Below are 15,863 nucleotides of genomic sequence, written 5' to 3' on the forward strand. Positions count from 1 at the left end.
ATTGATATTTCATTTTTCTAAAATCAGGTTACGGTTGGCGCGAAAATCACGTTTTTAAAAAATGACCCACCTCTATTTTTACATTTTCTGGATTGGATTGGATCCATTTGATCCGAGTTGATAAGGATCTGGACCCAGTCCAAGACCCATATTAACTAGGATCTGGTCTAAGTTGGGATCCATATGGATTTAGATCTTGGATCCGGATCTAGATTTGAAATATAAGAGTAACCAATTTAAAGCTTTAAAATCAATTTAAAGGTTAAATTAAGAGAGAATTCTGCTATGAGAGGACTTCCAGAGGGGGGGCACCCTATGAAATATTCTAAAAAATAATTAATTAATAATTAATTAATAAAAATATTAATTAATTAAATATCAAAATTTGTAATGATTGGATAAGGCTACCTAGATAGGTATTCTAGATAGATCTTTAATTAATTAAAATATATATATATATATATAAGATAATAAGAGGATAAGTTGGGGTCGTTACAATGCACACACACATGTATCTTGGGGTGGGCAATGGGCTGGGCGGCCTGATGGGCCAAGCCGACTTGGCCTGCCATGGACCGGGTTTGGGTTAAGGTTTTAGGCTCGGGCCCGTTAGCTACTGGGCCGAAACCCAGCCATTATATACGTGGGCTGGATCTGGATTGGCCCGGGGGCTACCGGGCCGGCTTGACAGGCTTGAGCTATTTATTAATTTTTAATAATATAAAAAATTAAAAGATTAATTAATTGTATAATAACTTAGTAAATATTATTATTTACCTAATTAGTTGCATTAATTTTATGAAAACTAGAAAGATGGTTGGGTACATGAGAATTTGTTAATTATTTATTATTTACCTCATTAGTTGCACTAATTAGTTGAGTTTGGGCCGGGCCAGGCCGGGTCGGGCCCGCTTCACATTGGCCCATTGGGCTAATGGGCCGGGTCATGGATGCTCTTCAAACCCAAGCCCGTTAAGAACCGGGCCAAAGCCCAGCCCGTTAGTAAATGGGTGGGGTCATCTCCAGGCTGGGCTGCACTTAAAGTCCGACAGGCCGAGCTCTAAACGGGCCCGGGCCGGCCCGATGCCCACCCCTACATGTATGTATGTATATTTGAGAGAAAATAATTAATTTACAGATAACGACAGACACACACATGCAAAGGCCTTGAACTTTGCTAGCTCATATGAGAATAATTCAGGCCTTGAATCAACTGCTATTTCAGTCTTTGTGATGTTTTTTTGTCAAAGTACTTTTCTGAAGGTCATGGTTAGTGGTGCAGGAGTTTATGTGCTGATGTCGGGGCTAGATCTGGAGCGTCTTGTTCTGGCCGCTGGACCACTTGGTCTTATGCAAGCGTGCCTTGACAATGTCATCCCTTATGTTCGTCAAAGAGAACAGTTTGGCCGGCCAATTGGTGAATTTCAGTTGATACAGGTTTGCATCAACATCTTGACAATCTTCATTTCTGTATTAGTGGAAGTACTAGTGAATGTTAAAATATATTCAGCTGATGTGCAAAAAATCCAGAGAGTATTTGAACTTACAAAATTGCCTATTTTGTTGAAATGCAGGGTAAGCTGGCTGACATGTATACGTCATTGCAGTCTGCAAGGTATCATGTCCTTTTTTTTCCCCCAGTTATGGTGATTTCACAAAATTTATTTGAAAAAATCTAACTATTTCTCTTCTTCACAGATCATTTGTGTACTCTGTTGCTAGGGACTGTGATAGTGGACACATTGATAGAAAGGTTCTTGTTCATTGCATGCCCACGGTTTCTTTTACATACTTCACTTGATGGTTATGAATACTAATATTTAGTACACGTCTATATTCAGTGCTCTTGAATTCACATTGAAGCTCTACTACAGAACTCTGTATGGAACAATTTTACAATGTAATATGTGAAATTAATTGTTACCTTTCATCCGCTTCTTGCATTTAGTATGATTTATTTAGGTTGCATGAGCCTATGTAGGGTGGTGACTTTTATATCTAAAAAGTGTGCTGATGAGTGAGTTGGTTTGATGCATGCTTATGCCCTGATTTCTAGTCATGTTTCATATTTTAGATATTATTTATATGTTTACATATTGTTGCTTGCAGATGCTCTTGAATCCACATGAGTTGATTTTACCAAGATGCTTTGTTGACCTCTTTCCATTCACTATGGTGCACCTAGGAATTTACACTTATTTTCTTGGATATTAACATTGACATTGGGACACTTACTTTCTTGATATTAATGTAACGCCCCAAATTTTCAACTTGTAATTATGGAAAATATTTACGAAAAACCTTTAAAAATTCAGAGTTTTGATTTCAAAAGTGAGCGGAAATAGATTTTCTTTTGAAAGAGGAACAAGTTGACGATTTTGTGCACGTTAGCACAAAAACCAGCAAAATCATCTTAGCAAAATAGTTAGTGAGCAAAAGGCATATTTCACTGATAGAATTTCAGTCAGTGCAAAATTAAGGTTTTTTCTCCCTGAGCAAAAGTACAAAGCAAAAACAGGATGCTAGTAAGAAGAGTGAGGTCTCGAGCAGAGTTACCAGTCGAGGAAGCGGGAGCGGGAAGCGAGGCACTTTCAAAAATTTAGGAAGCGGGGAAGCGTGGGACCACTTAGAAGAAAATTCTGAACTGTCTCGGAAGCGAACCGGAAGCGAGTGGGAAGCGAAAAAAATGAAAAAAATGGGGAAGCGAGGGGGAAGCGTGGGGGAAGCGCGCTTCCCATTTATGGGAAGCGCGTTTCCCATAAAAGGGGGATGCACTTCCCATAAAAGGGAAGCGCGCTTCCCAAAAAAGTGGGACGCTTCCCCTCACGCTTCAGAAGTGCGGCGCTTCGCGCTTCGGGGAAGCGCGCTTCCCCTTTTGCCTAGGCGCTTCCGGTAACTCTGGTCTCGAGCCATGTTGCATCGCGCAACCGGCTGTCTGGAGAACCTATTCGTCATCTGCATCCATAAAATGGGTCAGTTTTGAGAAAAACTAGTAGATGCGCAAAAGACAATAAAGACAAAAGCTAATGCAAAGCATGCTCACAGGATAAGCAATTATAGAAGTTAATGACAAATTAACTATGCATACAAATATTCATGATCAATTGATTCCACAGGCAGAGAGCAACTAGCTAAAATAAAATAACTAACATAGGATGAGGTTAAACACAGTAAGCAATTATGAATCTCAAGGTGTGCAACTAAACAGTAGCGTGAACAAGATATTTTTAGTTTCGATATTAACTGGCTTGTACATACGCAGAGACGCGAAACATAGAAACAACTGAGATCGATCTGGGGGTTTATTATGCTATATATTTTATGATACTCCGGATAGCTGACCGAGTCCGCTCCTAAGGCTAATGACCGAGAGAGAATTCTCCAAAGGCATTTGTGGCCTATAGATGCATCCAACTTCTGTAGAAGTGCTTGAAAACTACCACCTAGGATAATTTTGGTAGTCTCTTTCCCCCTATGTCACATGGGTGCGGGTACGGGTACAGGTGCAGAGCAATTTCAAAATTTTTGGAAATGGGGACACGACTATATATATATATATATATAACAATAATAAGATTGTAAATTTTAAAGCAAAAATAAAAAAGTAATTTTAATAAAGTAACAACACAAACTTACCAAAATATAACACATAAAGGAGGAAGACGATTGAAGATTGATTTTTTTTTTAGTTTTTATACGTCTTTTGCCATAAAAAATGAACGAAAATAGACTCGGTCAAAGTTGACAGAGTCCAAAATGTGGACGAACTCAGCCCCGATGCATTGACCAAGTCTGACACTTAGTTGACCATGTCTACGCTGTGTCTGAAGCCGCACCCGTGTTGGGTACGGTCGATGTGGGTGCGTCGACCTTTTAACCGAGTCCGTGTGACTTAGCTTTCCCCTAACTCCGATGACTAGGGAAGCCGAGTCATTTGCCCGTGGGGTGGTCGTTAACGACCTGTCCATCAGAGTTTTTGTACCATGTATCCTCTCTCTTGATGAACCGTAGCAAACGAGCACGATGGGGGTTTCTTAATCGCCGCCCCGTTCTACATATTCTGGTCCATTAGACCCACTCGAGCATCTTGCCTGTGAAGGCGCAGTCACCTTTTTGTTAATTTCAACATTTTGCTCATTGCACGTTATGAGGTTTTCTCGACCTCACGAGCTATTCATTGTAGTGCAACACATCGTCCCTATCCAAAGGTACGACTACGGTGGTAGATAAGGGTTACTCGAAAGGAATCTTCTGTAAAAAAAAATAATTTACTGTTTTTTTTTAAAACGCAACTTACCTGCCAGGGCCCACTCAGCTGAGCCTGGCAGGTATGTCAAGGTCTGGCAGATCTGCCAGTCTTGCCCTGCTTAGCCAGCCGGCTGGGCTTAACAAGGAACTGGGCTGATCCATTCGAGCCCAGTTTGGCGAGCTGTCAGGCAGTCTAGCAGAAAGAAAAATTTTAAGGTATCATGAGGGTGTTGAAAACAATTCTAATCTTCAAGCGCCTAAACAAAAAATAAGGTATACCTCCATTTATGATTCCATCTCTCAAATATACATGCATGAGTAGGATTTCATACAAGTAACTCAGATATATATAACCCAACAACATGCTTGTACAGAGATTTACATGCCAGTATGCATGCGTGAATAGATTTCCTTTCAACCTACATGCATGTGTCGATTTTTGCATTAAGTCCCCAAGATTTTTCATACACCAAATCTGGGCCAGATTTGCACATGTTACAAACATGGCAAATCTGTCCCGATTTAGGGATACACGACACATATCGAAATACATATGCACACACAAGCATTGATGTATGTATTTTTTAAAAAATAATCCTCGGAAAAGAGATAACATAAAACCCACAATAGAGTAAATATCTAGATTTACTCTTTTTTCAAGGATTTTTGCTAAAATATTGCATGGAATACAAATCCTTGCTCTTTTTCTCATTCGAGACAAAAGAAAGACTCGTACCTTGACCGTGAATCGAAAAGCGAACAAGAAAGATGGTGAAAAACGCCGGACGATCGAAGAAGGAGCCTCCTTTTTCGTCTTCCTCTCTTTTCTTCTTTTCTCTCTCTTTTCTTCCTCTCTTTTTCTTTTCTCCCTCTCACTAGACATTTTTTTTCCTAGGCCCTATGGCCTATTTATAGAGGCTAGGGGGTGACGCTCCCCCCTCTCTCCATCCCCTTCTAGAATGGGCTGGAGAGAGGGAGAGAGAGCCTTCTCTTTATGAGACTCCCTTCTCAAGTTTTCAAAATTCATCAAGTGTTAACTTTTCCAATTTGAGTATTTTTAAAAGTCTTTCTTAAAGCTTTTAAGGCATGAACAAGGGCTCTGTAAAGAGTCCTAAACACTCTAAAAAATAAAATCTCAGAATTAATTAAATTTATTTGTTTATTTATTTATTTATTAATAAATAAATACCTAGAAGCTTACAAAAGTTATTTATTGAACTATGATACTTCTAAGTGATTTTACATGGGTTTAAGGGCTCTACTTAGAGTCCTAAACCAAAACTTAAATCAAATTTCGAAATTGAAATTAATTAATTATTTATTTATTTATTAATTGATAATTTATTAATAAATATCCAAAAAAATCCAAAGGTTATTTTAATAACATAGAAGACTTCTTAACACTAAATAAGTCTAACTTAAAGCTATCTAATGAATTTAAAGTTGGAAAAAAATCGTTAGTCATGGATTTGAATCTGGATCCAAGATCCAAATCCATCTCCAAAAATCCAAAATAGGTCTTGAGCTGGATCCAATCCAAATTAATATGGGTCTTGGATAGAGTCCAAATCCATATTAATTTGGATCAAATCCATCAGATCCGGTCCGATCCAAATTCAGATCTGAACTGACAAACTGTTCATTTTTGAAAAAATACGATTTTCGGGTCAACCGTAACCAAATCAAGGAAAATAAAATATCGTTACGCTTAGAATTTTGAGACGCATTCAACGATGTATAACTCGAATTTTGCCCGAAAATATCCCGAATTTCACTTGAATTTAAAGGTCAAAAATAAAACTCTTCTTCACATTTTAAGTGGCTCGTTTAGGCCTTGGAAATGAGACCTGGGCCAAGCCCAGACTCAAAAGCATCGGCCTACAATGGAGAATCTACCGATTTTTTTTCTATACTTAGCCAAATTTTCGAAAATCTCAAATTTTACTAAGTGTGAAAATACACGATATTACACCACATACATGAATCTGACCAACAATTAATATTTCTTGAATGGTTGATTCATGCACGTGAATCTGATCATGTACATGAATCTGGCGAGCAGCTATATTTTTCTGTTTGGTGAATCCATGTATATGAATATGATCATGCACATGAATCTGACCAACTGTTTATATATTTTCTGTTCAACAGTTATATTTTTCTGTTTGGTCGATCCATGTATATGAATCTAATCATGTATATAAATCTGACCCGTAGTTGTATATTTCATACTTGGTCGATGCATGTACATGAATCTGACCCGTAGTTAATATTTTCTGCATGGTCAATACATATACATGAATCTGATCATGTACATAAATTTGACTAGCAAATGTTTACTTTCTTATTAGCCTATCCATCTACATGAATCTGACCACCACATTTAATTTGTTGCATAGCCGATTGGTGTACATAAAACTGATCATGTACACGAATCTAATCGACATTTGAAAATTTCTGCATAGCTGATTCATGTACATAAAGTTGATCATGTACATGAATCTGATCACTTGTATAATTATAACGCCTCGAAATTTCTTAACTTGACAATTAAAGTTTTCTGAGGAAAATCCCTGAAAGTTTGAACACGGTTGTTCTGGAAACCCTTCAACAAGTATCTTTTTATTTTGAAAATCAAGTTTTTGCAAATCCCAGGCACGTTAGCTCGACAATCCAAACATGACCACGGCAATAAATAGCAGACAGCTGAAAAGAGTACTAAATTCTTAATAAAAAGTCACTATACAAGAAAAATCAACAGGAGGCCCAGCCCCCAGATTAAAACAAAAATCTAAAACTCAAAACCCTGCAACGACAGCGAGAAATCTGGAAGGAAAAGTATAGCCTTGAGCCACGTCGCTTGCACCGTTGACTGCTTGTCGCCGCTACTCATCACCTGCCCATAAAATGGGTCAGTCTCGCGAAAAACTAGTAGGAGTGCAAAAAGAACAAGAACAACTAGCAGGTAAAGCAGTTAAGCATACCACAACAGCAACAATGAGAAAAGATATACTGCACAGGAAACTCACCAGTATGCTAGCACGTAATACCACAAGTATGCAAAAACAACAGCTGAAGGGTGAGCATGCTTAATTTAGTTATCACTTGTTAACCGGTCATGTGGGTACGTACATGGCACACGAGCCGAAACAGTCGAGACCAATCCGAGGGTTTATTATGCCATGTTTCTTAAAATACCTCGGTTGACTGACTGAATCCTATCCTAAGGGGACGATCGGTGGTCGAGAAAGTAAGCCCCCAAAGGCCAAGTAGGGATGCATCCAACTTCTGCAGAAGTGTTAGGCTATCTAGTGCAACCTCTTTCCCCTAACTTCTGATGACCGGGGAAGCCGAGTCTTTTGCCCGTAAATAGCCATTAATGGCCTGCCTATCGGAGTTGGTACCATTTGTCCTCTCTCTTGGCGAAGCTAAGTCGAATTGAGCGCGACGGGAGTTTCTTAACCGCCGCCTTATTCTTCCTGTCCTGGTTCATTAGACCCAAACGAGCATCTTGCCTGTGAAGGCGCCTGAGACCCCTTTAGGTGTATTCTAAATCAGTATCATTGCACGATCGAGGCCTAATCTGCCTCGTAGTATTCATTGCACCGTGCCAACTATATTAGCGCTGCAATAGTACCCAAAAATCAAACGTTTGCCCAAACTCAGGAAACAGCAGCCCTTCGTGCAACGAGGCTCTTGTCTCGAGTTAGGAAAACCAGTATCTCATTTCGTAACTCACTGCAGAGTTCGAACGTTGATACTTGCGCTCTTACGCAAGGTTAAGCTCTGTTGTCGAACCCTACCAATCCACGGCAGGGTTGAGACTACGACAATAAAAAGAAGAGTGACATATATATGTATGAAATAGCAGAAGCAACAACAAATGAAATCAGCAGGGACCAGGATCGCGAAACCGCATCCTGGAAGTAAAAGACAAGAAAGGAAAGTGCAAAAAGAGAAGCCTTGGCACATATAGCACGACGGCAACGAAAAGTAAAGTGCAGAAAGGAAATGGGACCAGGATCGCGAAATCGCATCCTGGAAGTAAAAGACAATAAAGACAGGTACACTAAAAGGAAAGCCTTGGCACATATAGCGCGACGGCAACGATAAGTAAAGTGCAGAAAAAGCGAAGTGCAGGAAAGGACATACATATATACTATATGTAAATGTTTTAATTTATTAGTTAAGTCCTTTGTTTTTAGAAGTTCATTGTTCCTGTTCCTTTTTACGCAAACCCCTACCTAAAAGGGGTGCGAGGGTCTATACGCTTGCGAGCGTAAGTGATCATTGTCTCGTGCCGCGTAGCATGAGAAGGCTCCGTGGTGCAATCTGCAAAGCCAAAAGGGTCAATACGTCATAATACTACGAGAAACGGGTCCAGTAAGACCTGCAGTGGTACCGAACCTCAAAAACTAGGGGAGGCAGGGAGCTCCACTCCCTGCACAAGAAGGACAGAGGCAGCAATGTAGGGGAGGGAGCAAAGGCTCCCTGCCAAGCCCACCTCAACAGGAAACAGGGGAGGGGGCAGATCCCCCCTGACGGCAAGCAAAAAGGAAAGTAAGGAGAGCTTCGCCCCCTGTTGGAAAGCACAAGGCAGGGGAGGCAAAGCCCTCTGCCAAGGAGCACAGGAAGGCAGGGGCCTCGCCCCCTTGCCAGAAAACGCAAGGCATGGGAGCGAAACCCCCTGCCGCAACACATAAGAAGGCAAGGGGGCTCGCCCCCTGCCTGAGAACATAAGGCAGGGGGCTCGCCCCCTGCCGAAAAACACAAGGCAGGGGGCAAAATCCCCTGCCGAAACACATAAGGCAGGGGGCTCACCCCCTGCCGGAAAAACATAGGGCAGGGGGGCTTGCCCCCTGCCAAATAATCCAAGAAGGCAGGGGTTCGCCCCCTGCCGGAAAACGCAAGAAGGCAGGGGGCTCACCCCCCTACCGAAAAACACAAGGTGGGGGGGCTTGCCCCCTACCAGAAAACACAAGGCAGGGGGGGCTTGCCCCCTGGCAGAAATCTTAAGACAGGGGGCGAAACTCCTTGCCAAAAGACACCAAAAGGAAGGGGGTGAAACCCCCTGCCGAAAGACATCAAAAGGCAGGGGGCTCGCCCCCTGCCGGAAATCGTAAGGTAAGGGGGCGAAACACCCCTGCCGGGAACCACCACCACCTCTTGTCGAGGCCACAGGCGGAGGGGTTCGCTCCCCCCTCTCATGCGGGAAACAGGAAGATAAGGGAGAGGGGGACTCACCTGGAGGTCACCGACGGAGGCAGACGGTAGGTGGCAGCGACGACGAGAAGGAGGGGGAGACAAAGGAAGAGGGAAATCGGGGGAGCCGAGACGGGGAAAAGGGGCGTCGGGGAGAGGAGAGGCGATGGGGAGGGAAAGCATTTGATGCTTTCCCCCCTTCCCCCCTACTTCATTTATAAGCAGTAAGAGGGGGAGTGGGCGCCGCTCAGTAGGCCCTTACGGCCTACCGATAGCCCTCCTCTTAAAGGGGCTCGGATCCGAGTCGGATCCGAGTCGGATCCGGATCCGACCCAGGTTCGGATTGATTAAAAAAAAATTCTGGTTATTACATCCTAACCCCCTTAAACAAATTTCGTCCGCGAAATTTTCATTAATATTTTTTTTTTCAATGTACAACTCAGGGTATTTTTCCCTGATATCCGCTTCAGGTTCCCAAGTACATTCGTCGATTCCATGATTTTGCCATCGGATCTTTACAAAAAGTATTGTCCTCGATCTCAACACCCAATCGCGACGGTCGATGATTTCTATCGGTCTTTCCTCGAAATTCATATCCTCATCAATCTGAATGTCGTCAAACTTGATGATGTGGGAAGGATCGTGAACATACTTTCTTAACATAGATATATGGAAGACGTTATGAATCTGTGCATATTGGGGAGGCAACGCTACACGATAAGTCGCTTCGCCGATGCGATCCAAAATCTCAAAAGGGCCAACGAACCCGGGACTTAGCTTCTGTTTCTTCCCAAAACGAAAAACCCCCTTGGTTGGAGAAACCTTGACGAACACCATGTCTCCTATTAGAAAAACGAGCTCTCGGCGATGACGATCGGCGTAACTTTTTTACCAGCTCTGAGCTGAACGGAGACGATCCCTGATCATTCACACCTGTTCCGAATAATGCTGAAGCACGAGAGGATCCTCCTATCTTCTTTCTCCTACCTCATCCCAATACACGGGCGATCGGCACGGCCTTCCGTATAAGGCTTCATAGGGAGCCATGCCGATACTAGCGTGGAAACTATTATTATACCCAAACTCCGCTAAACTGAGATGGGAATCTCATTCACCTTTCCACTCCAACATGCAGGCCCGCAACATATCCTCCAAGGTCTGAATAGTCCGCTTAGACTGACCATCAGTCTAAGGGTGGAAAGTCGAGCTAAAGCTCAGCTTGGTGCCTAGAGCCTGCTGGAGCTGCCCCCAGAATCTTGACGTGAATCTTGGATCACGGTCAGAAACAATAGAAACCAGAATACCGTGGAGTCTTACAATCTCGCGGATATAAAGATCGGTCAGGCTGTCAAGAGACTGGCCGAGGCGAATAGGTAGGAAATGCGCTGATTTGGTGAGTCTATCGACGATCACCCAAATCGCGTTGTGCTTGCGTGGAGTCCTAGGAAGGCCAACTACAAAGTCCATGGTGATCCCCTTTCACTTCCATTCTGGGTTATCCAAGGGCTGTAACGTTCCTCCTGACCGCTGATGCTCGATCTTTACCTGCTGACACATGAGGCATCTTGAGACGAACTCGATCACATCCTTCTTCATGCCATTCCACCAAAAATTCCTCTGCAGGGCCTTCAGCATCTTTGTGCTCCCCTAGTGGACGGTATATCTCGACTTGTGGGCTTCAGTTAAAATTTCACTCCTCAAGGTGGGGTCATTTGGGACCCAAAGGCGCTGCCCAAGCCAAACATTGTCTCCTTCCCCCATGCGGAAAGAAGAACCATCACACAAAGCCTGCGATCTCAACTCTTCAAAGCGAGAGTCGCCCTTTTGGCTGGCAACAATCCTGGGGAACAGGTCAAGTCGAATTACCAAATTCGACAATCTCACCCAACCGGGTGCTACAGAAAACGGATTCCAGGATGCAAGGTCTTCGAGCAACTTCCAACCTGTTGATAATACACTGGCGAGAACCCCTGACGACTTGCGACTGAGGGCGTCAGCATCCACGTTTGCCTTGCCTGGGTGGTAAGAAAGGGAAAAATCAGTCTTTCAAAAATTCAAGCCAGCGACGTTGTCGCATATTCAACTCTTTCTGGGAAAAGAGGTACTTAAGGCTCTTGTGGTCTATAAATGCTTCAAATTGTTCTCCATATAGATAATGACGCTAAATCTTTAGAGCAAAAACAACAGCAGCTAATTTGAGATCATGTGTCGGGTAGTTCTTCTCGTGAAGCTTAAGCTGGCGAGAGGCATACGCGATTACCCTTTCATTCTGCATAAGAACGCCTCCCAGGCCCGATCCGCAAGCGTCAGTATAAATTACGAAGCCGCCCTTACCGGACGACAAAGCCAAGATAGGAGCACTCGTAAGACGCTCCTTTAATAGCTGAAAACTGGCCTCACAACGATCATCCCATACGAATTTGGCTTTCTTTTTCAGCAATCGAGTCATAGGCAAAGCGATTTTTGAGAAATCCTTGATAAAACGCCTATAATATCCTGTTAACCTAAGAAAACCTCGAATGTCACAGACATTCCGCGGCTGCGGCCAGTCTAGCACAGCTTCAACCTTTGAAGGGTCCACAGAAACACCCTTGCTAGAAATGATGTGGCCCAAGAACATCACTTCCTTGAGCCAAAACTCGCACTTGGAAAACTTCGCGAAGAGTTGCTCTTTCCTTAAGGTCTCTAAAATGATACGCAAGTGCCCACGATGCTGCTCCCGACTTTCTGAGTAGACGAGAATATCATCAATGAACACTATAACGAAAGTGTCCAAGAACGGTCTGAACACTCGATTAATAAGGTCCATGAATGCAGCAAGAGCATTCGTAAGACCGAAGGGCATAATTGTAAACTCATAATGCCCATACCAGGTGCAAAAAGTTGTTTTGGAGATATCGTTGTCCTTGATCCTGAGCTGGTGATACCCGGATCTCAAATCAATCTTGGAGAAGATCTTGGCCTTCTGCAACTGGTCAAAAAGGTCTTCAATACGCAGCAAAGGGTACTTATTTTTAATCGTCACCTGGTTGTGTATTCTATAATTTATGCACAACCTCAAGGTTTCATCCTTCTTCTTCACGAAGAGTACAGGAGCTCTCCAGGGTGATACGCTTGGATGAATGAATCCCTGATCTAAAAGCTCCTGTAACTACCTTTTGAGTTCTTTAAGCTCGACGGGTGCCATCCGATATGGGGCCTTAGATATGGCGGCAGTTCCAGGCAACAATTCGATGTCAAACTCCACCTCACGAGGCAGAGGAAGGCCAGGCAACTTCTAGGAAAAGATATCTGGAAACTCACTAACCACGTCTAGGGTATCAATAAGCACAGGTGTAGGTCCGACTTAACGACACTGATGAGGAAAGCTGGACAGCCCTTGCGAATGAAGCTACGAGCCTTAAGGGCTGAAATCATACGACTTACTCACATGGGTTGAGGAATTCGAAATTCCACCTTCGGAGAATCTGGAGGGGAGAAGGTGATCTTGCCCTGGCGACAAACGATCTTGGCATGATGCTGGGACAGCCAATCCATGCCCAAAATGAGGTCAAATTCTGACATATTCAACAAGATGGCGCATGCAGGCAAAAGACGATCTGATATCACCACATCGAGATCAGGGATAAACGTCGCACAGCTAGCGTTCTCTCCCAAAAGATTATATACTTTTAAGGTTGTATGCAAGCGCAGAACATGCAATTGCAACTGGGCCTCAAATTGTGCCAAGATAAAGGTGTGCGTAGCACCACAATAAAAAAGAATGACAGCAGCATATCCGACAACTAAGAGAGTACCTTGTACGAGTTCTCTCTTGGTCAACTGCTCGACGGTAGTGGCGTAGACTCGCCCTGGGACTTTCTTCACTCTGCTGCTTTGTGGTTGCTGCTGTTGCTGGTACGTTAGCTGTGGTTGTTGCTGATGAGGAGGTTGAGGTACTCCACCCGACTGCCTGAATTCATCGGCCGCCTTTTTGCGACAATCACGAGCGTAGTGACCCATCTTACCACAATACAAACAACCCCCCGTATCTAAGGGACAGGGTTGTCCGACGTGAGATCCCTTGCATCTAGCGCATCCATTCCCTGTGGGTCGTCGAGGTAGTGGGCGGTTCTGCAGGCGTTGCCTCTTTGCGGGTGGTCCTTGCTGCTTCCCTCCTTCGGGCTTAACAGGAAAAGGTGATCGCCGCACCTAACCATGAGATTGTGCTTTCTTCTGGTCACCTCTAGGTACAGGTGTCTTTTAACCTGTGTCGCTCTAGAACGTTCCCAATCCTCGTTTAAGAGGGTTGCTGCTTCAACTGCTACTGAGAAGGTCACAGGCATGCTTGAAAGGACCCGGTACCTGAGTCCTTCCTTTAGGCCACGAACAAATTTGTCTGCTTGCTCGCGTTCACTATAAAAAAGGGTAGGGCAATACTGTTCCAATTGCTGAAACGTGGTGATGTAATCGCCCAACGATAAGCTACCCTGACACAGCTCCAAAAATTTCACATTTTTCTTTCCCCTCGCATGAGGAGGAAAGTAATTTTCGAAAAACACACGCCTAAAAGAGTCCCGTGGGATGACCTCTGCATCTAGGAAATACCTTTTTCGAGTCGCGTCCCACCAAACTCTAGCATTGTCCTTCAATCGGAAGGACCCAAATAAAGTCTTCTTTTCATCGAAAACCGAAAGGACCATAAACACTCTTTCGATTTCTTGGATCCACTGCTCTGCGGCGGCGGGATCCACCTTGCCGGAGAAGATTGGAGGGTCTAGCTTTAAGAATTTCTCGTAAGTGACCCCCGAATATGTAGAAACACGCTCTCTTTGTGTGGCAACCTGACTTTTGATCGCCTCGGCCAAAGTGCTGAGGGTATCTATCACGAATCCCCTTTGCTCAGACCATTCGTCGACGGAATCTTCGTTCGAACTTCTCCTCATCTTTGAAAATAATATAATGAACTAAGTTAAGCTTACGACTAAAACAACAAGCAACATATTTAATTATATTTTATTATCCCCTTGTACAAAGTATCCAGAATATTCGGCAATGCCGATACAAAAACATCAAAATGTGTAAAATCCAATTTTAAAAAAAAAAAAAAAAAACTGTTTGGACCCGGGCCGGGTCGGGTCCGGACCCAACCCGGGCCCCTTTTTATTTTAGGGTTTTGCGTAACCCGACGCAAGGTCCCGAGCGCCGCACTCCCCCCCCCCCTTCTCCCCCTTCTCTTGCGGGAGGATTTGGGAAACCCACCTGGGGTTTCCCCTTCCGGTGCCCCCCTTCGCCTTTAAGAGAGAGGTCGGAGGGCGAGGGGAGTCTCGCCTCCCTCTCGCAGCCCTCTCGAGCTTCCTCCCCCGCGCCGGTCTCCTTCCCTGCTGCGCCCGCCGCCGACGTCGGCCCCCACTCCCAGGTATGCTCCTCCCTCTTCTCTTCTCCTCCCTCTTCTCTTCCTCACCGCCCTTCCTGTCACCTCGCCGGGAGGCCGGCCGACGGCTCACAGCCGCTGCCGCGGCCTCCCACCGCCTCCCTGTGCCATCGGGGCCGATAGGTGGCTTACGCAGCCCCTGTCGTCCCCGCCTCTCGCTGGGGATCGCCGGAGTGCCGGCAGGGGTCCGGTGGCCCCTGCGGCAACCCCCCCCCCCCCCCCCCCCTTTTTTTTTTTGTTTTTGCTGCCACCTTGTGGCTTTCGGCAGGGGCTGGCCCCCCCTGCCGTCCTGTGTTGTCAGCAGGGGTTGGCCCCTTGCCGACCTGGGTTGTCGGCAGGGGCTCAGCCCCTGCCACCTCGTGCTGTCGGCAGGGGTGGCCCCTTGCCGACCTGTGCTGTCGGCAGGGGTGGCCCCTTGCCGACCTGTGCCTCCGGCAGGGGCTGGCCCCCTGCCATCCTGTGCTGTCGGCAGGGGTGGCCCCTTGCCGACCTGTGCTGTCGGCAGGGGCTCAGCCCCTGCCACTTCGTGCTGTCGGCAGGGGTTGGCCCTGCCGACCTGTGTTTTCGGCAGGGGCTGGCCCCCTCTGTCGTCCAGTGCTGTCGGCAGGGGCTCAGCCCCTGCCCCTTCTTGCTCCCGGCAGGGGCTGGCCCCCTGCCATCCATTGCTGTCGGCAGGGGCTCAGCCCCTGCCACTGTGTGCCGTTGGCAGGGGCTCAGCCCCTGCCACTTGGTGGCCGTCGGCAGGGGTGACCCCCTGCTGCTGCGCTATGTTTAGGCAGGGGCTTGTTCCCCCACCGCTTGTCTGTTTTCGGCCAGCAGGGGCACACCTCTGCTGCCTCTCTTTTTCCTATAGACTGGATTGTCCTTCTTTTGCTCCGCATTATTATTAACATAGCACTGTTGCAGACCTCGCATCGGACCCTCGCTCTAGCTCCGCGGCCCGAGCCTCGTATCATCTACACGCGTAGACGCACGCAGCTGCAAGACATCCCGAGGTAGG

The 15,863-nt window shown here is 45.4% G+C and overlaps 1 protein-coding gene across 1 annotated transcript in view; it reads left to right on the plus strand.

The window, feature by feature from the left end:
- The window catches only part of IVD (isovaleryl-CoA-dehydrogenase), a 133,963-nt gene that overhangs the window by 94,434 nt on the left and 23,666 nt on the right, over window positions 1–15,863 (plus strand). Inside the window, exons 11-13 of the mRNA XM_090015959.1 lie at window positions 1,283–1,437; window positions 1,575–1,615; window positions 1,699–1,753. Coding sequence (XP_089872085.1) covers window positions 1,283–1,437; window positions 1,575–1,615; window positions 1,699–1,753 — 251 coding nt within the window. The remainder of the gene's footprint in view (window positions 1–1,282; window positions 1,438–1,574; window positions 1,616–1,698; window positions 1,754–15,863) is intronic.

Source organism: Nuphar pumila, chromosome 8 (genome assembly GCF_984573655.1).
Source record: "Nuphar pumila chromosome 8, dmNupPumi1.hap1.1, whole genome shotgun sequence".
NCBI lineage: Eukaryota > Viridiplantae > Streptophyta > Magnoliopsida > Nymphaeales > Nymphaeaceae > Nuphar > Nuphar pumila.